This window comes from Equus caballus, chromosome 21 (genome assembly GCF_041296265.1).
Source record: "Equus caballus isolate H_3958 breed thoroughbred chromosome 21, TB-T2T, whole genome shotgun sequence".
Lineage (NCBI taxonomy): Eukaryota > Metazoa > Chordata > Mammalia > Perissodactyla > Equidae > Equus > Equus caballus.
The window spans coordinates 18,991,060-19,016,884 of NC_091704.1; the positions used below are offsets into that span (position 1 = coordinate 18,991,060).

General features: G+C 50.3%; 2 protein-coding genes across 51 annotated transcripts; one reads left to right on the forward strand and one right to left on the reverse strand.

Moving 5' to 3' along the window:
- Positions 1–342: 342 nt before the first annotated feature.
- ZNF692 (zinc finger protein 692) lies at positions 343–13,037 on the reverse strand. 50 transcript variants are annotated; one of them, XM_070246745.1, is made up of 14 exons: positions 12,883–13,037; positions 12,021–12,208; positions 11,707–11,738; positions 11,092–11,355; positions 10,499–10,547; positions 10,281–10,406; positions 9,726–9,944; positions 9,561–9,638; positions 9,382–9,460; positions 7,840–7,954; positions 5,022–5,121; positions 4,800–4,894; positions 4,123–4,237; positions 343–3,459 (listed from the first exon to the last, which is right to left on the reverse strand). In XM_070246745.1, exons 2-14 carry the CDS (start codon positions 12,194–12,196, stop codon positions 3,354–3,356), a joined length of 1,554 nt encoding a protein of 517 aa, XP_070102846.1. In that variant the 5' UTR covers positions 12,197–12,208; positions 12,883–13,037; the 3' UTR covers positions 343–3,353. The 50 variants fall into 50 exon arrangements, 48 of the variants coding, with proteins under 48 accessions (XP_070102846.1, XP_070102834.1, XP_070102835.1 ...); XM_070246744.1 differs by having other exon boundaries at positions 1,920–3,459; positions 9,726–9,947; positions 12,787–13,026; XM_070246752.1 differs by having other exon boundaries at positions 1,920–3,459; positions 9,726–9,947; positions 11,092–11,187; positions 12,787–12,925.
- On the forward strand, positions 1,551–3,913 carry ZNF672 (zinc finger protein 672). Its single transcript, XM_023625572.2, has one exon. The coding sequence runs from the start codon at positions 1,551–1,553 to the stop codon at positions 2,934–2,936; it is 1,386 nt and encodes a 461-aa protein (XP_023481340.1). The 3' UTR covers positions 2,937–3,913.
- Positions 13,038–25,825: the final 12,788 nt, after the last annotated feature.

Genomic DNA, 25,825 nt, shown 5'->3' on the forward strand with positions numbered 1-25,825 from the left:
CGCCAGGTGAGGAGGATAGCCCCATTTGTGCTCTAACTAGAGGGCATAGGAGGTTCTGTGCACAAAGGCTGACCCTGCTCCCAGACAACTCCTGGACCAATTTGTCAGAAGGATCCAGGGATACCATTTGAGATAAAGAAGACAGCAGAGCAGAGTCTGTCCCCATAACAGGGCTTCTCTGCTACTCCAGGTTCTCAGATCCCTGGAGCTGGGGCAGTGAGGAAAGTCTGTAGAAGGTCTGCAAACAACTTGGACGGCCCTGAGAATTAGAAAGGATTCCCCTTCCTTCTCCCCAGCCTTCCCTGAAAATGTGAAAAATACTTCTTGGATAATACCATTAACTTTTTTTTTTTTTTTTTTTTTTAAGATTTTATTTTTTCCTTTTTCTCCCCAAAGCCCCCCCGGTACATAGTTGTGTATTCTTCGTTGTGGGTTCCTCTAGTTGTGGCATGTGGGACGCTGCCTCAGCGTGGTCTGACGAGCAGTGCCATGTCCGCGCCCAGGATTCGAACCGACGAAACACTGGGCCGCCTGCAGCGGAGCGCGCGAACTTAACCACTCGGCCACGGGGCCAGCCCCAATACCATTAACTTTTGATAATATTCTTTGTGAATTATCCATGCTCCTTTTTCAGCCCTTTCCTAGATCCTGAGTTGCTTTCTCAAGGCTAGACAAGGGAACTCCAGGGCTGTGTACTCGTATGCAGCGATTGTTTATCAGGTACCATCTGAAACCAAGGAGCAAATACTTAGGCGTTCCTCAGATACCTTCTGTTGCCCAGGCCCCAGCCCTTTCTGAGCCTTTTGCCCAGGCTGCCGCTGCTGGATGGGTTTATGCTTCATCTCATTGCCTTCCTTGTCCTTCTAGCCCAGGCCTGGCGGGGTTCACGTTGGTAATTTAGAAAACCCGGGTGTCAGAAGAAAGTGTTGGTACCTTCTAGGGACTTCTCATTGCCCATGCCTTCTTGGTTGTTTCCTAGTGCATCTCCAGGCCAAGATCCTCAGTCTAAAACCAGAAAACAGGCTGGGCCTCCTTCTCTACTCCCGAGCAGTGTGCTGGAGGCACATTCCCCTCTGAGTCTCTCCTGTCCTTCCTGGTGTCACAAGAACCCCTTTCCCCAAATTTCTAGGACTCTCATCGCTTTGTGTCCTCTTGGAGAACCGAATCCAGGAGATGGCCTAGCTGAGGAAGTTACAGGAAATGGAGAGTCAGTACTTGCCTGTCTATTCCCCAAGGTGTAGCTGTTGCAGCTGTTGCTGGGGCTCACAGTGACCTTCTCCCTACAGGGCTCACGGTGCAGGGTGAGCCTGGCTACAGCCAACCTCTGAACAGCTGCACTACCTGCCTGTGAGAGAAGGAACCCTGGAATCCACAGACTAATTTTCCACACCTTTCCTTCTTTCCTCTGCTATTGCTCCTTTTCCAGGATTTGAGAAAACTGAAAACAACCCGCAGCTCAAGGAGGTGGACCACGGAGCATGAGTGGCACGCTTCTCTGCTGGTCTGGCTCCCAGTCTGCACCCTGAGGGCGCTCTGACTGGGCTGCCACTATGTTTGCTGCATCAGAGGTGGCGGCTGCGGATAAGCCTTACGTGTGCAGTGATTGCGGCAAGAGTTTCCGCTACAGTACGGTGCTGCTGCGGCACGAGCGTGCCCATGGCGGAGACAGCCGCTTCCGTTGCCTAGACTGCGGTGAACGCTGCGCACAGGCCGCCGACCTCCGAGCACACCAACGCGCCCATACCGGCCAGACGCTCTACATCTGCAGTGACTGCGGCCAGAGCTTCTGCCACAGTGGCCGCCTCGATCTGCACCAGAGCGCTCACAGGCGGCACAGCCGCTCCTGCCCCTGCCGTGCTTGCGGCCGCCGCTTCCCACACCTCCCAGCTCTAATGCTGCACCGGCGCCGCCGGCACCCACCTGAGCGGCCCAGCCGCTGTCCGCTGTGCTCCCGCACCTTCCGCCAGAGTGCGCTGTGCTTCCACCAGGCGAGGGCGCACCGGTGGGGGACACCTGCCCCGGCCGCCGACCTGCTCCACCGCTGTGCACAGTGCCCACGGGCGTTTCGCAGCAGCACCGGGCTGCGGTGCCATGAGCGCGTCCATGCGGCCCAGAGCCCTGGCAGCTCCACACCGCGGCAGCCATGCGCTCCAGCCACACACCAGTGTGGCGTGTGTGGCAAGAGCTTCTCCAAGAGCTCCACGCTAACGCGACACTTGCAGACGCACTCAGGTGAGAAACCCTTCAAATGCCCCGAGTGCGGCAAGGGCTTCTCAGAGAGCGCCACGCTGGTGCGCCATCAGCGCACACACACGGGTGAGAAGCCCTACGCATGCCCCGACTGTGGGCGCTGCTTCAGCGAGAGCTCCACGCTGCTGCGCCACAGGCGCAGCCACCAGGGTGAGCGGCCGCACGCATGCTCCACCTGCGGCAAGGGCTTTGGACAGCGCTCCGACCTGGTGGTGCACCAGCGCATCCACACGGGAGAGAGGCCCTTCCCGTGTCCTGAGTGCGACCACCGCTTCAGCGACCGCTCAGACCTCACCAAGCACCGGCGCACGCACACGGGCGAGAAGCCCTACCGCTGCGAGTTGTGCGGAAAACTCTTCACGTGCGTGTCCAACCTCAATGTGCACCGGCGCAACCACGCCGGCCACAAGCCCCACAAGTGCCCCGAGTGTGGCAAGGCCTTCAGCGTGGGCTCGAAGCTGGAGCTGCACCGCAAGACGCACCTGGGCGAGCGGCCAGCAGAATGTGCCGAGTGTGGCAAATGCTTCAGCCACAGCCGCTCACTGTCACAGCACCAGCGGGCCCACACGCGTGCTCGCGCTGCCGCCGCCACCCAGGCCCCACTGGGAGCTGCCCTCATCTTTGCTGGGCAGGCAGGACAGGAAAAGCTAGAAGTTTCTGTGTCCCGGTTGAGGGAGACTTGCTGAGAGACTCCTCTGGAGTGTGCTAGGCAAGCATCAATACACTGCCACAGGGATGGTGGGGCAACTCACAGATGGACGTTGTGGGACGTCGTGGAAGGGCAGCACCGCCTGTCCCCTTTCCCTATCTCTGTTGGTAGCCTTTCACCTGGCCTCCTGCCACACCCCTACAGCGACTTCCCTTGTCAGCTCTTTTCCTGTCCTCAGCCCTTCTGCCCTCTGCGGTGTAGCTGCAGGGAGGGGAAAACCTCCCAGACCCCAGCATGGAAGAGAGCCCAGATACTGGTGTGGTCCTCCACTGCTGCTGTGCTCTCAGGGGTTTCCTGTTTTCTCATCTGTGTTGTCTTCTCCTGTCCCATCTCCTTTTTCTAGTCTGAGTCTCCTCCCTCTCTCCTTCCCGGGGGCTTTTGCTATTGTGCCTCTTCAGGTAATGATCACAGATGTGGTCACACACACCCTACCTGCCCTGTGGTCTTGCCTCTTGGTTCTACTTGACTGTTGGTCTCTCTGCTGCTTTCCTCCTGGGCTTCTGAGAGATGGTGGGAGAGCTCACTTCAATGAAGGACATTTACACACCAGAAGGACCTAGCCTACTGCCTGGCAGAGATGGCCCACCCACATCAAGGTGGGCGGGACACCTCAGCATGGCTGCCTGCCTATCCCATAGGCCAGACCTGATGGTGTCCAGATCCAGGTGCCTCTCAGGACAGAGTTCTCCTGAGAGGCACCACCAGAGGTGGGTGGCATTAGCTCTGGAACCTGGGCCAAGACCACATGGGTCCACAAAGCCAGGCACTGCCAATTTTAGTATCAGAATGTTATTTCTAAATCAAGCCTGGAGCCATGGGGAAACTGAGCTCCACAGAGGTAACAGTGCAGGGTGGAAAATCCCCTGGAATTGGCCAGAGATTTTTTGCTTATGGCTGGTGAAATAAAGAGTTGCTTATTTGGGTTCTGGATCTCCAGAGCTCCCCTTTGTCAAATGTGAGGCTGCTGTCTTTGCAGACTTCAGGAGTGATCCAAGAGCCAGGCCCTTTCAAAGTTCCAAGGTCTTGTCCCTTCCAAAGGTAGCTCAGCCATCTTGCAAGTACGGGCCCCTCTATTTTGCACTGGAAGACAGTACTATTCAGGGGCCTATACATTTGGTTCTCTTGGTCAATGGAGAGTACAAATGTGGCCCAGGATCACATACCTCTTTTCCTGCTCCAGCCCATTTCTCTGGAATGACCCAGCACTCTCCATACGGTCACGGCCTGCCCTGCTTAAGTGCAAGGGTAGGTGTGATACTCCATAGAAAGGGCTGCAAACTGCCAAAGCAAATTGGGAAAGAAAGCTGGGTCCTCAAGGTGGGGGCAGATAGGGGCCTGCAGAGAGAGGAACAGGGCCTACGCCTATGGTGCACTTCAGGCACATGCCAGCAGAGCCTGCTTCCAAAGGAATCAGGTGCCAAAACACTCGCTCTGCCCACACACGTCCATGTAAAATACTGGGTTTATTCTGTCCTTTAGGAAGACTAAAGTAGCCTGGGTCCCCTAGAGCCCAGTCTTGCCCCCACTCTGCTCTTCCTGTCGTTCTAGTTCCAGGGACCAGGCATCTGGCTCTTCTCCTCCTTGCTCCTTTTCAGTCCCTGGGGTCTCGCTCCCCAAAGCCTGGGGAATGCTCACTGCTGAGGGAGCAGGGTCGGAGCCTGAGGAACTGGAGAGGGCCTGGACCCATCACTGGACCCCAGGGGTGTAGGGGCAGAGATGCTGGCACAGGGCTCCAGTAGGCCAGGTGACTCTTGTGGGGCTGGGTGCAGGGTCGGGTGGCTTTTGCTGCGGTGAGCTGCAACACTGTCTGGCTTCTCAAAGCATTTGCCACAGAACTCACAAGGGAAGCGCAGAGTAGCTGCTGTCTCTGCATGCTTGCGCCGGTGCCAGTTCAGGGAGGCCTTCTGGCGGCAGGTGAACCCGCAGATCTCACACCTGAGCCAGGGACATCAAAGGGAAGGAAGGGGCCTCAGTCCACCTTGACATCCCCAGGGGTTCCTTCTGCTCCCAGCTGCCCCTGTCCTGCCAGCCTCCCTGCCAGCCCTCCCTCCCCCACACTCACTGCAGGGGTTTCTCTCCAGTGTGGATGCGCCGGTGGATGATGAGGTTGCTGCTGGTGCGGAAAGACCGAGCGCAGAACTCACAGATGTAGTCCCGGGTATCTGCGAGTGCATGGGGGACACCCCAGCATCCATCCCCAGGCTGTGGCCCCTCCTCAGCCCACCCCATTCCACATACCCAGGAGTACTGTCCCCGTTCAGCCTGCATATCCCACCCTTTCCAGCCCTCAAGAGTGCCTTGTGGCTGTCAGCAGTCAATTTCCTCCCTTGTCTTTTCCCCTGCCCCTGCCCTCCCTGCCAGCTATCACAGCACCTGCCCGTTGCCAGTCTCCAGCAGCTCTCATAGGCCTGCTGTGGTTTTTCTCCTACACCTCCAAGCCTCAGGGCCTGCATGGAGGAGGTATCCTTGCTTGTCATGGCATCCTTTAGACCTCTGTCCCACCACTGCACTGTATATCCTGCCATCAGACCACACATACACCTGCAGCCTTCACCCCCTTCACTCCCCTGTGCTCCACACAACTGTCTCCAAGCCCTCTCCTCGGCCACCCCTCCTGCTGTCGTTTTGTTTTATACATGTCCAGCACTCCACTTCTCTGTTCCCTGACCTTCACTGACCTGGTCCCCCACCATTCTCAGCCACCTCTCCCAGGTCATACCCCATCACTGTACCACCTTGAAATCACAGTTTCAAGCAACCCAAATTCAGCTATGGCCTCCTACTTTTTCCTGCTACAATAATCCCATGACTCCAGGCTGCCAGTCCAGTGGCCCGCTGCCTTTCCACAGGTGTCTTTATAGCCTTTCTTCATTCATACTACCAATTAATCTGTTCCCCTCTCCTTCAGCTGTACCTGCTTGGTTAAAACCCAACTCAGGATAAACACAACCCTTGCCCTGCTTCAGGCCTGAGCATGTGTGCTGAGGAGCCCACAACCACCTCCCTCCCCCAGCCTCTCCTTTCATCCACAACCACAAGTCTCAAGTCTCCTATGCCTCTGCATTTCCCTGGTCAGTTTACTCTCCCACTCTACAATCCAGAAGGCCATTTTCATACCACCTCCTCTCTCCACCAGCCTCGTTCAGCAGTGATCTCGTTTAAGTCACCAAGAAAAGAGAAGCCAGAAGGAAAGGCCCACATCCACCCCTGACCTAATCCACCAGCCAACTTGCTTCTGTGCCCGTATATGTGAATACTCCCTGCTCCCCTGTGGCCACCCTCCAACTGTGCCTGAGACACACCCTTCCTCACTAAATTGAGGTTGCCCATCCTACTCCATCGGCAAGCCTTTCCTCCCTGTGGGATTCTTCCCATCTCTGTGCCAAAATCTCACAGCCCTCCAGTTAAGACCCCATTTCTCTTATTTGTTTTCACAGCAAAACTCCAAAGAGTTGCCCATAGTCACTGTCTCCACTTCCTCAGCTCTTTTCTGCCTTGAACCCACTCCATTCTGGCTGTCACCTCCCTTGTCACATGCTATGTCACCTGGTCAAGGATGGCTTCTCGCTGCCAGTCCAGTGGCCTGTCCTCATCCTCGTCTTACCTGGCCCTGCAGCACTGGCACAACTCACCGCTGCCCCCTCCCTGAAGCACTTTCTCCACTTGGCTCCTCAGAGCCCACTCTCTTTGCCTGCCTCAACTGCCCCTCTGCCGCTGCCCTTCTCACTTGCTCTGCTCGGACTTCTTGTCTAATTATGCTCGCTCCCTCCATGTAAGTACACTCTATTCACAGCTCCAAATACCGCCCATGTTGAGCATGATGAACACATTTTCTTCCCCCACCGTCTTCCCAAACTCCAGATTCACATCTTCTGGGATGCCTAATAAGCATGTCTCAAATAAAAGGACCCTTTCCCAAAGCCTGCTTCTCCCTTGTTTTCGGGAAATCACGTCATCTTCTGCCTAGGTGCTCAGGCCAGAATCTCCTAAGTCAGCCCTGACTCCCCCCGCCCATCCCAACCGAGGCCAATCTGTGCTTCCCACAACAGCCCTTCTGGTTCCACCATCACACTCAGGTCAGCCTCCAGCCACTTCTCACCAACTTGCCCGCACCAGTGCATCCAGGCTACTGTCTGTGCACTGCACATTCCTGCAGTCCCCCATTCTCTACATGGTAGCCACAGAGCTCCTATGAAAGTCAATTGTGTTCCTCCACTGCTCAAGACCCTGAGACGGAGCGCATCTCATTCAGGCAGGAGCCAGGCCATTCTGTTGGTCGTCTTGGAGGCCTCTACCACCTATCTGATCTCTCCTTTCCTTTCTAACCTCCTGGCCTCCTCTCCATTCCTGGAATGCGCCATGCAGATGCCAGTTCAGGGCCTTCCCTGTGAACGTGGATAGGTCTCCATTCCTCCCTTAAGTCTTTGCTCAAAGCACCTTCCCTTTCTAAGAGAGCAACTCCTCTCTCACACTCTCCTCTCTTTCCCTGCTTCACATCTCTTCATAGCCTTGTATCACTAGAGAGGATATCTTAAGAGGTCAGGACTGCCAGCTTTGTTCCCTGCTGTTCGACACAGCAGCACTGCTGTAGAACATCTAGGTGCTGTTCTAGTCCCAGCACCTAGAACAGTCTCAAGCAGGCAGGTGCCCAACACAAAGAGAATGCAAGATGAGCGAGTGTCAGTCATCCCAGACAGGTGTGGCAGGACCTACAGATAGGAGGTGATGGGGCCAACAGGGGAAAGTGAAGGGACCCACACAGAGGTAAAGTGCCCCACAGAAGGAAGCGACAGGACCCATAGAGAGGGAGGTAAAGGGACCCACTGAGGGAGATGACAGGACCCCCAAGGGAGAGGTGAGGAGGCATTTCCACCACTCACCACTATGCAGCTTCACATGCTCCTTCAGGTGTTTCTTAAAGTTGAAGGACTTCCCACAAGCCGGCTCCGGGCAGGAGAAGGACTTTTGGTGGATGTGCTGGTACTTCTTGTGGTGCTAGAGAAGGAGGCAGGTGGTGTCCTCAAGGAGACTGCCAGAACTGACCCCGCAGGCAAGCTCCGCTGCCCCTTCGCCATCCCCCCGCAGTTCTCCCTGTCACCGCCAGCTCACATCATCCTGACTAGTCCTCACCCTGATCCCATCCCATCCTGATCCCCAACTCTGCCCTCAACTTGTGTTATTTCACCTCCTTGCCACACCCTCCCCTGCAATGCTCAGTTCCCTGTACAAAGTGCCACTCTGGTGACAGTCCTGGTTCCTCAATCATGGATTTGCTACCTGCCCGGGATGGAAATACATTTTGGGTGGGTATGATTATCCTCTGATGTCAGTATTAATGTACAACAATATCGCCTAGATTGCCTACTTTTTATTGACAGCTCACCACAGGTAAATATTGTATGATGTTCTCCTAAATCTGCTTTGGAAACACACACCCTCAACCTGAACACGTTTAAGGGTAGTATATTCTTCAACCTTAACTCTCTAGTTATTTCTGGGAAATATTTCTCTTTTTATCTGACCTAATTTCACATCCTGTCTCACTAAATTGCATGGACTTTCCCCTTCTCCATAATCCCATTTTCTCATAGTTAAACTGCTGCTGGGGGCTGCTTCAGTCTCCTCCATCAACAGGCTCAAGTACGTCTGACCAGCACTGCTGAATGTTCTCCTCAGTCCAGAGCTTCAAGGCCACTTGGGGACTTTCCCCCTCCAAAGTCTCTCCGAAATCCCATCCACCTGTGCCTCTCCATCCCTCTGATGTGGGCCCTCTCCAGCCTCTGGACCTGCCCTGTGATGGCTCCAGCTGAGTGTAGAGCTGGGGTCCTTCCCTCTCTGTGCCTCAAACCTTTCCTGCAGTGAGACTGGGGAGAGGACCATCTCCCAGTTCTCCTGGTGCCAGAACCACCCACTCAAGCCAGCAGGGTGAGGTGGGCAGAGAGCAGACTCGGGAACCCCAGCGCTATCACACACGCCAAGGAGCCTTGGGCGATGCTTAACCTTTCTGTGTGCCTTGGTTTCCTCATCTGCAAAGCAGGAACAATATCAGCACCTACTCCATAGGGATGCTGCGAAGATCAAAAGACTTGACACACGTCAAGTGCTTAGAACAGTCATAGCACCCCAAGAGCCTGACGAATGTCACCGTCATCTGTGTGTGGTCCTTGGAGGGCCAGTGCAACAAGCAGTAGCGGACAGCGGGTGCGCACCTGAAGCTTGGTTTTTCTTGGTTTTTTCGCCTTATCTACCAGTCGTCTGACTGATTATTAACTGTAGGCAAGCTCTGCTCGTACCCCAACCCTTCTCTTCCTGGCTTCAAATCCCTCCACGCCCCAGGCTCCATTGCCTGAGCTGCTCCTTCAGCCCTTCTCCCCAGCCCCAGCGGCCACACAGAACCCAACCTGTGCCCCTCACACCCTCACATTCAAATACTGCCGGTTGGAGAAGATCCTTCCACAGCCAGGGAAGTCACATGGCAGCAGCTCTCTTTTGGCAGCTTTCCTGGGGGAGGAGAATAGGGAAGAGCATGAGGACTACAGCAGGCTCTCCTCTACCTCCCTCCTCTCACCCCCTTCCCCAGAACCCCCTACCCCAGTCCTACCTAATTCTCTTAGGGCCGATCTGTGCGGTGTCCTCATCCCAGGTGGAGGCCAGAGCAGAGGGAGACTGACTCCCAGGGCTGTGGGCAGCAAAGAGGAAGCAGAGGGCCTCAAGAGAGAGCCATGTTGCAGGATGCCCCTGCCCTCTGTCTCAGCCATCAGGTTACCTGGCCATGGGCTGACTCTGCTGGGCCACTTGAAGGGTCCCGGTGAGCTCCAGCTGTACCCCGACTTCTGCAGGCAGAGGAGCTCCAGAACCCAATGAGGATGCTGATGAGGGTGGCAGAGCAAAAGGAACTGGGGGAGCTTCGGGGGCCATGGATGTCTCCCCCTCCTTAAGTTCGTGGGTGACAGGGGAAGGGGGTGGGTGTGGGGCATCTGGCTCACTGCTGAAAGGAGAATGAAGAGAATGAGGGCATTCTCTCTGGGCCTTCAGCCCAACCCAGCCCCTACATCGCAAAGATCCCAAACTTGGAACAACCCAACTCCTATCCCAGGATCTCTGTTCACATCTGCTTTCAGCCTTCCTTCTCCCCCAGAGCCTAATTTTACCCCCTTCCACCAAATTCAAAGCCTCCAGTTCTTTATGCCTTCTCCAAAGTCCAGCTTGCCCTCGCCACCAACAAGCTCTCCCATAGAGTCTGCAAAGCTCTGGGTTCCCTGACCAGCTGCCCCCTCCCTCCTCCTGCTCTGCTAAGCATCCTCCCTCAGCCCCAACTTGCTCATCTGGGGAGGAGCTGTAGGTCCATGGGCTGGCATCACTGAGCATCTCCTCTTCATCTTCATCTTCCTCCTTCTCCTCTTCTTCTCCTGGGGGCAGGAAGGTCTCTGGTAGGGGTCCCACCCCCCTGCAGGTTCAAGGAAGGCAAGCTTGAGGTCCTACATGCCCACCCAGACTATCCACCCAGGTCTATCCTGTCTCTCCCACCCCCAACCTCACCTGGGCAACCTGGCCTCCTGAGTCCTCTCATCATGCTCAGATTCCAGACCTGTTGGCACAGGTAGGGTCAAAGGGGAAGGAACTCTGGGCTGGAGGGATGAGGACAGGTGGAATTCTAAGGTCTGAAGTGGTAGGAGGACTCTTAGAAGGAAGAGGAGAGGACAGAGGCTACTGGAGTGGGAGGGGGTATTTTATTTTAGAGATGATATGTTCACATGGTTCAAAAAAATAAAGTATAAAAAGGTACATTGTGAAAAAAACCTCCTTTCCAATACTGTTTCCCAGTCACCTAGCTCTTGCCACAGGCAACCTGATTTCCTACAAGCCCGTCCAGAGATATCTGATACAATCATAAGCACATGCAAATAGACATTCTTTCTCCCCTTATTTTTCCAACAATGGTAACTTACCAATATATCCTATTCTGTATTTTGCTTTTCATACCTAAAAATATATTTCAGGATATATTTCCTTATCAGTATAGAGTTTTTCCATTGAGAAAGGATCATTTTTAGAGAATAGGGTTCCGAGCTACAGAGATGGGAATACTTTTCCCTCCCTTTTCTCCACAACTCTTCTTTTTCCCAGCCTACCTGCAGGCTCCTGCCTGCTCCTGGCCTCTGGGCACCAGCTTCTTGGGGCAGTACTTGGAAGGAGGACTGGCCTGGGCTCCTCTGGAGGTGTGGGGCCTGAAGAGGGGCCCCAGGAGAAGGTGTGGCCTGCTGAGCACTCCCACACAAGCCCCCCTTCTCGGCCCCCAGGCCCCCGCAGCCCAGGCACCAGGCTGCACTCTCGGCTGTGTGCATGAGACAGGAGCACCAGATACTGCAAACCCTTGGGGGGCAAAGGCTTGGGACCTGGAGGGGTGAAGGTGACAGTCAGGGCAAGCTGCGAGGCCCTCTACTCTTGCCCTGGAGAACCATACCCAGATAGCCCTGTCCCCCAACCCACTGGGCAACCAGGTTCTTAGTCCAGTTTACCATTCTTCATAGCCCAGAAACCCAAGGTCTTGAGACATTGCTCCCTTCCCCACAGGCTGCCCCCATGGAACTACCTTGGGCTCCCCAACTCCCCCACCTCTTCTCAAACTCACTCAGTTCCCTCTAATCCAATCCCCTGAGGGAGGTGTTCCCAGGTCACATCACTCCCTGTTGCCCCTTTTCCCTCTCTGGCTCCTAAGCCCTCACCTCCAGCCATTCCCTACCTACCTGCACAGAGCACACAGACTGAAGAAGTGTACCTGTCAAGGGGACAAGAGGCAGGTCAAGTCCGGCCCCAGCTGGCCAACTGCCCTCAGCTCTGGGCGCTCACATACTTGGGAGCCAACCCTAAGGGTCCCCTATTCGCTGGGGACCAAGAGGAGGGGACAGGACCGTGGGAAGCCACAAATCACACAGGCAATCCTGTTAAAGTGAGAAATCTGCCCGTGGAAAGTAGCAGCGGGCCAGCAGCTGGCCCTGGGAATGGGCCTGGGTGTTGTGCGTGGGTGCCCTCCCCCAGAGCCTTGGCCCTGGCTTCTAACCGGTCCAGCAGGAACTTGGCGAGCTGGGAGTGCAGGGAGAAGCCCAGCTGCTCCTTGAGGAGGCACCATTGCTCCATGTGGCCGCCCAGGCGGATGCGGCACTTGCTGCGGCGCGCGTCCAGCTGTCGCCGCTTCTCTCGCCGCGTGCGGCATGCGTCCGCCGGGGAGGCAGCCATGGGCACCAGGGCCTGCAGGATGGAGGAAACACGCGTGTGAGCCAACCTGATGGGGGCCCAGTGGCCTGGGCTCCACCTGCTGCTCGGGCCTGTTTCCTCATCACTGAATTGAGACAGGACTAAACCATTTCAACAGCATTCACTGCCATTGGGCCCAAACCTCTCCTACTTACAGGGCGCGTGAACTAACGCAATGGGGTGGATGTCGTGGGGTAGGAGTTAGGGGGACAGGGTCAAAGTCAGAAAAACGGCCTGACCCCGGGCTCACTGAAGTGTTGAAGCAGGAGGTACGGGGAAGGGATGTGAGATTTTCATGGGGAAATTTCAGCTGGGGGTGGACTGGGGCTACTTAACAGTTTAATCTTGAAGAGGGCATGGGCCTTTACTGGCTGAGGGGGGAAGGAGAGGTCGTGTGCATTGGGGAGCTCGATGTGGGTGGGGCCTGGGGTCGGGGGGTCTGGAGGGCTCCCCCCACCCCCGTCTCGGGCCGCCCCACTTAACCCTCACAATGCGTGGGACGGGCCAATCCCAAAGACAGCTTCCAGGCGGCCCAGAGAGCCCGCCGCGGCCCACCCAAACCCCAGCCTTACCTGCGCACCCCCACCCGCCCTCAACCCGACTGCGCCTGCGCCTCTCCCGCCTCCTCGTGCGCGGGCCCGGAGAGCCGCAGAAGGACAGGGGCCCACCTCGAGCGCGCGCCGCCGCCGTTTCTCTTTTAAGAGGAAGCCGTCCCCCTCCGCGTCGGCGGCTCCAGCCCGGAACTAGGGCCGGGGCCGGGGCGGAGGGGAGAGTCAGAGGCGGGCGGCGTGCGCCTGCGCACTGGCCGCTCCGCGCAACGCCTGCCGGGAACCGTGGTTCCCCACATATTATCCATGTGCATCGCTGAACCCTGCCGGAGTTGTGGACAGCCTGCTTCCGTGGCCGGTGCGTGCGCTTGATGACCAAAGTCTTGTGGAAATGGACTGGATAGGGCCAGGTCCAACTCCTGTGTGCCCAACCCCAGCCCTTCTAGCCTGCCCAAGAATGTCTCCTCTGCAATTGTTCCCATTTTGTACTTCACCTTCAATTTCCCTCTCTCATTTGCCACCAACAAGCAAACACGTGCTGCAGAATAAGCCACCTTAAAAACCAACTAGAGCCTTCTCAAGACCCCAATGTCCCCGCCAGCTACTGCCCATTCCTTCTGTTCGCATCAGAAAATCCTCCGAAAAGTTGCCTAGATTCACTGTGGACTCTTCCTCACTTACCATTCTCTCTTCTATTGACTCCAATGGGGCTTTCCTCTCTACCAAGCTACTGGAATGATGCTTCTCAAGGCCACTTGCGGTGGCCACATTGCCAAATGCAGTGGTTAGTTCTCTGCCTTTCCACCCTTAGAGCAACATCTCACAATGTAGATCTTTCGCTCCACGCTTCCCGGCCCCCAGGTTGGCTTCTGCGGCTTCACATTCTTCTGGATTTCCTCCTTTCTTATTGGCTACTCCTGTCTTTTGTTGGGCCCTCCTCCACTGTCCTACCAAAACACAGAATGTCCCCTGGCTCAAGCTCTGGACCAAGCCTTCTCTCTTCTGTACCAAGTCTTCTTTCTTCTCCCTTCTTGGGTGATCTAATTGGCCCCGTGGCTTTACATACACTGATGACTCCCAGATTTATATTTCCAGCCTAGCCTCGTTTCAGCTCCTGACTCCTACCTAACTGCCCACTTGACTCTCCAGGGATAACTGACTTAGGAACTTAGAATAGTGCCTGGCACATAGAAAGCAGTGACACATGCTAGCTGATGTTTTTCTCAAACATGACCATGGCCAACTCATAACACTTAATAATTCCTGCCCCCTCTCCTGTATTAGGAAGTTGCCATCATCCACCCACTTGTTCAGAACAAAAACCTGGAATCATCCTTGACTCTTCTCCTTCTGAGATACCAACACTATATACACCACTAGTCCTGTTGATACTATCTCCAAAAATACATCTTGAAGTCAGTGACTTCTGGCCCTCTCCACTGGTAAAACCCTGCTCTAAGCCACCTGTATTAGTTTTCTGTGGTTGCTGTAACACATCACCACAAACTTGATGGCTGAAAAAAGCAGAAATTTATTCTCTCACAGTTGTGGAGGCCAGAAGTCTTAGTATCAAGGTGTTGGCAGGGCCGTACTCCCTATAAGGGATCTAGGGGAGAATCTTTTCCTTGCTTCTTGTGGTGGCCAGCATTCCCTGACTTGTGGCCATATCACTCCAATCTCTGTCTCCCTGGTCATATTGCTTCCTCCTCTTTTCTCTGTATCAAATCTCCCTCAGCTTCTCTCTTATAAGGACACACCTGCATAATCCAAAGAATGTCCCCATCTCACTATCTTAAAACAATCACATCTGCAAAGTGTTTACCAGATAAGGTAACATTCACAGGCTTCAGAGACGATGCCATAGATATCTTTTTTTCTGGACCTTTTTTTAGCTTACCAGACCATCACCATCTTTCTTCTGGTCTATGGCCAGCTCCTCCTAATTGATCTGCCTACTACTTCTACTCTTACCCTCACAAAGCAGGGACAGTAACCTCAAAGAGAAAATCTCCTGCTTAAAACCTTTCACTGGTCTCTAGTGCAACCCAAAACCCCAACCATGGCCCCAAGGCTCTTTGTGATCTGGCTGTTGGCCGGTCCTCTGGCCTCCATCTCCACCTTTCCTCACTGTGTCCACTCTGTTTTAGCTATGACAACGTTCTTGCTATTTTTTAAGTGTGCCAAGTATGCTGGAGGGAGTTCCTTCTCTCTGGAGTGCTTGCCTCCCTCTTTGTGTGGTTGTTTCCTTCTTATGTAAATCCAAGCTCCAAGATCACCCACTCAGAAAGATCCTTTTTGTCATTCTCTGCCCCACTGTGCCCTATTCTTTCTCCCTCCTAGGACTCACCATTCTCGGACATCATTTCAGGGACTTGTTTACTTGTATGTTTGTTGTTGATGTATGATTGTTGTCTATCCCAGGATTCTCTGTACTTAAACAGACTAAATGACATGGTGTCCCATCATGAACCACCCTTAGGATAAGCCCTGTATGCCCTGCTCATACTGTCGTCTTGATTTGAGGTACCAATGACTCAACATACTTGTCTACCTAGTATACAGTAGGAAGGAAGATTTCCCACCTTGTTCCAGATAATTTACTCATTAATGAAGGTGTAACACTTACATGAAAAGCGCAGGACTCTATAGGGGAAAAAGAGAAAAAAGCTTTATTCTTTCCCCTCATAGTCCTTTAATAGGCATCTGCAAAATCCTAGCTTCTCGGTCTTGTGGATGAAATCACAAGCAGTTCCATAACCTTGGTTACTCTTAGATCATTAAAGTCCTTTACTCACTTTGAGAACCCAAGAACATTCTTGGTTCTCTGGGTTTGATACTACTCAAAATAATAAAACTTTAAACTCCTTAACCCTCCAATAAACCTCTCCAAAGAAATCCTTTTTTCTCTGTCAACCTCTCTTCAATTTTTTACGTTATTGAAGTAAGAGATGAGCCAAGTCTCTTAAAATAGTCACCAGCTCCCTTCTTTGTAAATTCTGAAGAGGAGCATTAAGTTCTTTGGCACGGAGGAGAAGGGGGATTCTTTATATTTGTCCTCTGCCTTTACTGCTTCCTCAGCCCAATATGAGATTATAGAGTTCCATTTTATCATCCTCTTACAAAGGCTAAATTTGAGCTTTTCTTAGCTTTATCTCTTTGAGTTACATGGAATTTTCCGCATGCTGAAACTGCCAATTCTTTTTCACATAGAAGTTCCTAAATCTCCCCATGATGAACTCGTGTAACAAGCTGTAGGGAGTCCATGTGGAGGACATTATATTTGTCCTCATGACATTTATTTTTCCTGTACTTTACATGGCACCGTAGCCCCCTTTTTATCTCCTCCCTTGGGAAAAGCCACATCTAATATTTCTGTTGCTGTACCCACTGAGTTCTCAAAATCTTCTCCCTAAACACAAAAAACATTTTCCACTTCTCTGGTCCAAAGAAGGGAAGAGACAAATTGCTACAGAGTTGGAATCAACCCGCTGATCTGAAATCCTCAGAAGACTCATTTGGGCTGGAGAAGGAGCAATCCGCAGGAAATTTCAGCCCTAATTTTCGCGAAACCCGCAGACACTCTCAGCCTTGCTCAGGCCCAGTAGGAGGCCCTTTGTCTCCGCCCTCATCCAATCAGCGTTCAGCGTCTCTTCCCTCCAGCCAATCAGCATCGCTGGGAGCAACCTAATTCCTAATTTGCCCTCGTCCCTTGACATTCAGTGGGCGGTGCCGCGCGCTGCGGCCAATCACACCCGACCGTGACCGGCCAGTGCCCTCTACGATGGCATGTGGGCAGGCTGCGACGGTCTGTAAGAGATGCAGGACTGTGCTCTGCTGTGGCTAGCCGCGCCACTCCCGTCGCGTTTGTGTTCTTCGGCTGCAGATTCAGAGGAAGCCGGCAACCAAGAGATTCGCCAGCCAGAATGTTGCAGCAGCAGGGGTGCTCTCCGCGGCTGCGGCCGTGGGCACGGCGGAGCACGCGACTCTGGCCGCAGGGCAACATTATGTTCCAGGTACTGAAGGAACAGCTGCCCAGCGACGCCGTCGTCATGCTGCACGTGGTGGAGCGGGACCTCTTTGACCACATCGTGCGCGAGGCGACCCAGCTTAGGCGGGAGAGCGCTGATGAGCGCGGTGAGCGCCAGGCCGTGGGTTCTGCCAAGACCAGCGCCGCTCTCCTGTCCCTCCTGCTCCCTGAGCGGCGCTTTCTGTCCATGCATCCCCCATCCCGGCAGGTGGATGGCGGGTGTGGGTGGCGCGCCACACGCTCTAGTTAGAGGGGCGGGCCTTGCGTGGGAGGCTCCGGGATAGGCGGCGCTGCCGAATAATTGCGGAAAATCGCAGATTTACAGATATAGCTCGGTTATCATCCAGGCTATAGCAGAGATCCGAGCACCTGGGCCTTGGATGTGTTGCAGACGAAATGGTGTTTCCAGAGTAAAGGCTCAGGGAAGGAGAAAACATTTGAGAAAGCCAGGGAAGTCATGGGCGCAGGAAAAGGTCCAAGCAGTTGTGGGAGGTTAGAATCCAGGCACCTGGACCACTCCTGCTGCCTCACTCCCTGGCGAAGTCAGAAATAAAATCTGATTCACTTTCAGTAGAAGCTGGCTTGTGTGCTGCTTTGTCGGGTGGAAGTCTTCACTGGGTGGGTGTGCTGGGTAAGGAGAGCTCAAAGATGAGGTTCCTCTGATAGATGGAGTGTTCTGACGTTCCCCCCCGCGCCCCCCCCACCCCCAGCCACGCCCCGGACTCTTTCCTTTCCTATTTCTCGTTTAGTCATCTTCATCTCCTGTACCAGGCCTTTGCACTGTTGGGCCTCTGTGCGTTCAAATGAAGTAGGATGTGAAGCCAGACGGGCAAGTAGAAGGTGCTGAGAGAATACTAGTCATATAAGCCAGGCTTATTAGGGGGAAAGGAGCCTAAGATGAAAGATAAAGGGTAAGAAAGAGCCCTCCCACCACCACGCACACCCCCTATATTTTTCTCCTGCTACATCTTGGAGCTAGCACTCAATTTTAGAATTTGCTGCTTTCCTCTCATTCGGCTCTGCTTCCTGTGTTTATTCTTTTCCTCTCATCTTTGTTTTCTCTCATTCCTGTTTTATTCTCTCCATTTACTGACGTTTCTTTTCTCGTTTTACTTCTAACTACCCTTTTTCCTCCTTTCTAGCCCTTATTGCATATTGTCCTCTTTTTCTTTCCTTTTGTCTTCTCCCCTTTTCCTTGCCACATTTCATTTTTCTCTGTACGTAGAAAGTTTTACATTTGGGCCCAAAATAGATGCAACCAATTCTCTTCTGCCATCTTCCAGCGTCAGACTTCAGAAGAATTTGTGAACTACCACCGTTTTGAAATCCTTTCTCCTAATTCTGTTCTTGTTGCATTCCCCTCTGGTCCACTCACCAGATCACATTTGGATGGTTCTCAAAAAAACATGGTTCCATCTCTCCTTGCTTCCATCTACCAGGACCTGGTGAATCTTGTCATCCTCAGACTGCCCATTCAGCTGGTGAGAACTGGGAAACATGGCTGTATTCCCCTATTGTCAGTCTTCAGGTTACTTTTTCCAGAAGCACCACAACAGCTTGTGGTTAAACTTCCCATTTGTAACCCTGAGCAGAGACTGTAGTCTACTGGATTAGAGTGTTGGGCTTCATCAGCCTTGACACCCTTTAGGCTTTCTCCTAAACTCATAAAGAGGCTAGCCACACCATCCCCTTTCTCCTAAGTGAAAACCCTTGTGAAAGATGCTCTGCCTTAAGAGCTAAATGGACAGGACTTGATCACAAAGCATCTCTAAGAATCTCTGAAGATTGCTATAGCTGTGTGTAAAAATGGTCCCCATCAGTGTCCCTCTCATTGCTCTATTTGTTTAGAAGGCCTGGGAACGGAGAAAAAGACGTAGGCTGCTAACAGCCCCAGCAGTAAAATAAGGTGAGAAAACCAGTGGGTTGAGGACATGTGCTGGGAAGAACTTGTGTTGTGAGGCTTGCCTCTGGTTATGCCAACCCTCTCCCTGACCTGTAAAGACACCCAGCATGATGCCCAACACATAAATGCCTGCCCCTCAGCCCTCTCCACCAGGAAAACCTAAATCTGGCTACTACATCTATTGAGATGACTGCAACACTACCCAGTATTTCAAGCTTATTAACTCAAGTCTTGATACTCTGAAGGCAGTAATTTCAGAATAGAAAACAGAACTGAGGTCTGGGTAGATACTGGGAAAAGGAGATGGGATCTGAAAGTTGCTTGGTAGCAGGAAGTGGATGATGTTCAAGGGGCATACAAGAAAATTGTTGCAGAGAAGTGAGGTGGTTCACATCTCCACTGATGATCTAAATGAGGCTATTTTTCCCTGGAGGGCTTTAAGATGATAACAGAATGAAAAATGAAATGGAGGTGGTTATGGCAAATGGCTTGGAGGAAATAGCATCTCCCCTGCCATATGCACTACTGCAATCCAGCATGGAGAGAGGAGGAGGGGTGACAGAGCACTGTAGGAGGCTTTTTAGAAGCTACAGTAAGACCCTCTTTGTGTAACCAGAGCATCTAGACCTCCTGAGTCCCCTCCCTTCAACCACCAACACCATACAGTGGAGCCTAGGAGATGGCAGTGATGATGCTGTGTGAGTTTTTCAGGTTCGCCAAGGCCACCACGAGCTGGGAATCTAGGCCTTGCTGACTTATCAAAGTTCAAAGTTTATCTTGGAGGATTCTCATCTTGGAAGAGGGCAGGACAGGGGAGGGGGAAGTTCAAAGGAGAACAGAGAAACAACTTGGAAGCTTGAGGGAAGGGCCCAAGGCACTAAGAAGACATAGGGCAAAAGGTCCAAGAGCAAGAAGAAAAGACTTCCCCTAAATTTAAATCAGATGATGCTGTCCAAGTGCATCCTCTTCATTATTATTCCATCTTCCACCCTACAACTCTACCCTGCCCTAGCCTGGTGTCACCTCCTCCTCAGCCTGCCCAGACTTCTTCCCCTGTTTGTCTTCTCCCCTCCACCCAACTCCCTATAACAAGGTAAGAAGATTCCTTAACACAAGTCCACGGGCACTGTCACCTCGCACATGTGCAACATGGCAACTACTTCTAGGAGGTGAAATGGAGCAAGAAGACAGCCCAGTGGAGTTAGAATCATAACCAGGGGCAGGGGCTGGCCCCGTGGCCAGAGTGGTTAAGATCGTGCTCTCTGCTGCAGGCGGCCCAGTGTTTCGTTGGTTCGAATCCTGGGCGCGGACATGGCACTCCTCGTCGGACCACGCTGGGGTGGCGTCCCACATGCCACAACTAGAAGGATCCACAACGAAGAATGTACAACTATGTACTGGAGGGGCTTTGGGGAGAAAAAGGAAAAAAAATAAAATCTTTAAAAAAAAAAAAAAATCAGAACCAGGGGCAGAGTCAGGGGCATGGCCCACAAAGAATTTAAATAAAAAAACAAAACCAAACAAGTCAGTGTGATTTTTATTACCACCCACCCTGTCAATCATAAACAATGTCAGTGATAAAATACCTCTGGGTAAAATCTTCTGGTGGTCTAAGTTCTAAACAATTGTAGACTTACAGTTGTAGGTTGAATTAGTTTGTCTATCTCAAGATCCTAATGCTTCAATTAGAACATTCTTTTTTTCTTTAAATATTTTATTTTTCCTTTTTCTCCCCAAAGCTCCCCAGTACACAGTTGTGTATTTTTACTTGTGGGTCCTTCTAGTTGTGGCATGTGGGACACCGCCTCAGCATGGCTTGATGAGTGGTGCCGTGTCCACGCCCAGGATCCGAACCAGCGAAACCCTGGGCTGTGGAAGCAGAGCACGTGAACTTAACTGCTCAGCCACGGGGCCGGCCCCCAGCACATTCTTGTTATTTATCTTTTAGTAAACATTATATTCTACATGGAAATTAATATGGAGAATTTACATTACTGTGTCAGCTCAGGACAGAGGCCCACTCAGCTACACATGCTCACTTCCAAAGTAAGTTCTTAACAGTTTGGTTTGGAACCATTTATGCTCACTTTGGGCACAGACGACCTCTCCATGGCCTAAGGGACCACATATACCTGTATTTAAACGGTGGATTAGAAATACACAATAGCACAGTGGTTGTAAAGATGGAGAATCAACTTGAGTTAAACAATTCTGTCACTCTACATAGCCGCTAGCTTGGAAGCTAAAACAGTAAAACAGTGTGAACTGCAAAGTGTAAGATATTTGTTTGGTAAGTACAAATTTTAGTTTAGGCATGAAATATTTTACTGAATTTGAACATTTTTTAAAATTGAAAAATCTGAGGGGCCCCAGCCCGAGGGCGCAGCGGTTAAGTGCGCACGTTCTGCTTCGGCTGCCTGGGGTTCACCGGTCGGATCCGGTGCGGACATGGCACCGCTTGGCGAGCCATGCTGTTGTAGGCGTCCCACGTATAAAGTGGAGGAAGATGGGCATGGATGTTAGCTCAGGGCCAGTCTTCCTCAGTGAAAAGAGGAGGATTGGCAGCAGATGTTAGCTCAGGGCTAATCTTCCTCAAAAAAAAAAAAGAGAAAGAAAATAAAATAATATTGAAAAATCTAGAGTGAATGTCTCTAGAATATGAAACATGTTACTCAAACGTCATCTTCTTTAAAGCTTTCCACAGTCCTTCCCAGGCAGTTCTAAAAGCTGTATCTTCTTGATACCTGGCAACATTTCAGCACCTCTCAGAGATTATTCCAGCTATTTCAAGCATCTTGCTCTCTAACACCATCTGTCTTTCTAGTTCGCTCCTTCTGATCCACTGTTTTGTTTTGTTTTTTTTTTTTAAAGATTGGCACCTGGGCTAACAACTGTTGCCAATCTTTCTTTTTTTTTCTTTTCTGCTTTATCTCCCAACCCCCCGCATATAGTTGTATATCCTAGTTGCAGGTTCTTCTAGTTGTGGGTTGTGGGACGCCGCCTCAACGTGGCCTGAGGAGCGGTGCCATGTCCACGCCCAGGATCCGAACCCTGGGCCGCCGCAGCGGAGCGCGTGAACTTAACCACTCGGCCACGGAGCCGGCCCCTCTGATCCACTCTTGATCCCACTGGGATTCCAGTCTGTCACTTCATAACTGACTCACTCTACCTCTGTCCTCCCTCCCCTCCTTGCCCAGCTTCTACTCCGGGTTCTACCATTGTAGTCACTCCTCTGGCACACACCCTTATGTCCTGGCCCCTCTCCCTGAGCCTTAATCGCTTGGCAAGAAGCCTTTGCTACTGTCCCTATAGCACTCAGGTGGCAATCTGAGGCCAAGTCGTTCCTAGGCACAACAGCTTTCCCACTCCCCACACCTCCACCCTAGCATGTCCATCTTTTCAATCATCAATTTTCTCTTGACTTCAGGGGTTCTTAGCCTGGGATCCCAGTGGATAGACTTCAGGGGCCCATGAATTTGGGTGGGAAACAATTTACATCATTATCTTCACTAACCTCTAGCTGAAATTGAGTATCTCCTTCCATTAACAACGGAGACAGCAAACCACAGTAGTATGAGCAGGACCCAGTGTCATGAATAAAAATCATAGATATTTTTATATCACATTACAGTTGTTGCAGATATTTCAGAATGTCATTTATACTTATCACTAATTCAAAATGCTACTATATCTTATTATTTAATGTGTTAATAAATAAGCACACATATTACTATATCAGAAATTAATTTTAGCATTTTGATAACAGAATTTCAGCATAGTTTCCTTTGTAATCCTATGTATTTTGTCTTATGCATTTAAAAACATTATGAAGGAACTTCCTCAACATGATAAAGGATATATATGAAAATCCTACAGCTAACATTATCATCAAAGGGAAAGACTGAAGGCTTTGCCTATAAGATCAGAAACAAGACAAAGATGTCCACTTTCACCACTGTTATTCAATATTGTAGCAAGAAGTTCTAGCCAAAGCAATTAGGCGATTAGGCAAATAGAACACATCCAAATTGGAAGGGAATAAGTATAAGTTTTAGTTGCAGATGACATGATTATCCTATATATAAAAAATACCCAAGAATCCACACAAAAAAACTACTAGAGCTAATAAACAAGTTTAGCAAAGTTGCAGGGTACAAGATCAAAACACAAAATTCTGTCGTATTTCTATACACCAATAATTCCATTTACAATAGAAAACAATTCCATTTACAATAGCCCCCAAAGAATAAAATACCTATGCATAAATATAACCAAGAAAGTGAAAGACTTACACATTGAAAACTATAAAACATTGCTGAAATAAACACCCAAATAAATGGAAAGATATCCCATGTTCATGGCCTGGAACCCTTAATATTGTTGAATCAATACTACCCAAAGTAATGTACAGATTCGATGTAATCTTCAATAAAATCACAATGGCCTTTTTTTCTTTTGCAGAAATGGAAAAGCCAATTCTCAAATGCATCTGGAATTGCAAAGGCCCTCAAATAGCCAAAATAATCTTGAAGAAAAAGAACAAAGTTGGGGGAATCACATGTCCTGATTTCAAAACTTACTACAAAGCTACAACAAAAGTCATCAAAACAGTGTGGTACTGGCATAAAGACAGACATATAGACCACTGGAGTAGAATTGAGAGTCCAGAAATAAGCCCACATATCTATGGTCAACTGATTTGGAACAATGGGGAAAGAATATCTCTTCAACAAATGGTGTGAAGACAACTGGATATCATATGCAGGGTGGAATTTGACCTCTACCTCATACCACATACAGAAATCAACCCCAAATGGATCAATGACCTAAATATAAGAGCTAAAAATCATAAAACTATTAGGAAAAAATAGGGGTAAATCTTCATGATCTTTGATTTGGATTCTTAGATATGACACCAAAAGCATGAGCAAGAAAAGAAGAATAGATAAATTATAATTAAAATTCAAAACTTTTATTCATCAAGAACATTATGAAGAAAGTGAAAAGACAAGCTACAGAATGGCAGAAAATATTTGCAAGTCTTCTAGCTAATAAAGATCTAGGATCCACAATATATAAAGAACACTTACAACTCAAGAACAAGAAGACAACCCAATTTAAGAAATGAACAAAGGAATAGACATTTTTCCAAAGAAGATATACAAATGGCCAACAAGCACAAGAAAAGATACTAGTTTTTAGGGAAATGCAAATCAAAACTACAATGAGGCACCACTGCACACCCACTGGGGTGGCTGTAATAAAAAATAAAAGGAAAATAGGAGAAGTTGGAAGCCTCATACATTGCTGGTGGAAACGTAAAGTAGTTCAGCTCCTGTGGAAAATAGATTGGTAATTCTATGTTTAACTTTTTGAGGAACCTGCAATCTATATTCCAACGACCCACCAATTCCGTTCCTAGGTATATACCCCAAAGAATTGAAAGCAGTGAGAAGCGAGTAAGAGAAACCTCAACTAAATTGGAGGTGGGAAGGCCTGTAGGGGGAGCTCTCATGCCATATCATACATCTTCAATTACTCCAAACAGGAAAAGACCTAGGCTTGCATCTCAAACAGAAAGTACAACTACTTTATCACTAAAGGAAGATTTTTCTCCCCACCTGGCAACAGCCCAGCCAATGAGAATTACTGCAGCTCAGCGAATGAAAAGCCATTTCTGCCCTGAACTGTTATTTTCCTCCAATGGACTTTGAGTTAGAACATCTGCTCCCTACTCCCCCTTTTTCTCTATAAAAGCAAGCTCTCTTCCTTTGTTCTCTGGATTTCCCTATGGTTCACCATAGTATTTACATCCTGAATTGCAATTCTTTTGGCTATTCCCAAATAAACTTGTCTTGAGAGTAAAATAACTGGTGAATTTTCTTTTTTAAGTTGACAACAGGCACTTAAGTGTATGTACACACATGTTCATAGGAGCACTATTCACAATAGCTAAAGTTGCCCGAATGTCCACCAATGGACAAATTGTGGTATATTGATACAATGGAATATTGTTCACCCATAAAAAGGGATGAAATACTAATACATGCTACAATATGGATGCACACTTGTGTGTGTGCTAAGAAAAAGAAGGCACACACAAAAGGTCACATATTATATGACTCCATTTATATGAAATATTCAGAATAGATACATTCATAAACATAGCAGATTGGTGGTTGCCAGGGGTTAGGGAGGGTGGAACAGGGAGTGCTATAGACTGAATTTTGACCCTTCAAATTTAGGTGTTGAAGTCCTAATCCCCAAAGTTGAAGGCTTAGGTGTTGATGGTATTTTAAGTTGGGGCCTTTAGGAGCTAATCAGGTTTAGATGAGGTCACGAAGGTAGGGCCCTCAGAACTGTGAGAAAATAAATTCCTGTTAATTAAGGCACCCAGTCTATGGTATTTTGTGATGGCAGCGCAAGCTGACTAAGATAAGGAGTAACTGCTTGACCGGTACAAGGTGTCCTTTTGGGATAATGAGACTATTTCAGAAATTAAATAAGAGACAGTGGTTGTACAACATTGTGAATGTGCAAAGTGCTACTCTGAATGGTTAATTTTACGTTATGTCCCTTTCACCTTCGTGTTTTTAAAACAAACAAACAAAAAACATGAGAAATTTTCTGTGGGCTTCATCACGTGGCCAGAGGAGTTCAAGGAATGTTGAGAAGTCCAGCAACACTGGATCACTCCATCAGTATGCCACACCACGTAACACTTGTTTTCAAACAAACCCAAATCCTTTTTGGATTCCATGGTCTCCTGTAGCTAGCATTCCATTTTGCTGATCCCCTTCACAGCAGAATGCTTCTCAAAGGACATCACTGTGCGCTGTGACCCCCTCCAATCTGTCCTCCATCCTCACCAGAACCCTGCTACGCTGGGTCCTCATCTTCTGCAGCATTGGATGCTCTCCTCCACACTCTTTCTCCACAATACCAGACTCTCCACTTTTTCTCTCTTCCCCACTGGCCATTCTTTCTCAGCCTACTATGCTGCTTTTCCCTCTTCTTTCTTAACTTATTGGAATGTCCCAGGGCCCAGTCCTTGACCCCTATCCCCACTTACTAGTGAACTCAGCCTGTTTCATGGCTTTAAATACAATCTATTGGCCAACGACCTTCTACTT

What these genes read in the sequence shown, in the direction of transcription:
- ZNF692 (XM_070246733.1), bottom strand. Translation starts at nt 12,196, where the DNA reads ATGGCTGCCTCCCCGGCGGACGCATGCCGCACGCGGCGAGAGAAGCGG. An exon ending in AGTCTGTGTGCTCTGTGCAG is followed by an intron (nt 11,356 to 11,706) that starts GTAGGTAGGGAA and finishes TCACCCCTCCAG; the next exon opens with GTCCCAAGCCTTTGCCCCCC. An exon ending in CAGGAGGCCAGGTTGCCCAG is followed by an intron (nt 10,407 to 10,498) that starts GTGAGGTTGGGG and finishes TTGAACCTGCAG; the next exon opens with GGGGGTGGGACCCCTACCAG.
- ZNF672 (XM_023625572.2), top strand. Translation starts at nt 1,551, where the DNA reads ATGTTTGCTGCATCAGAGGTGGCGGCTGCGGATAAGCCTTACGTGTGC.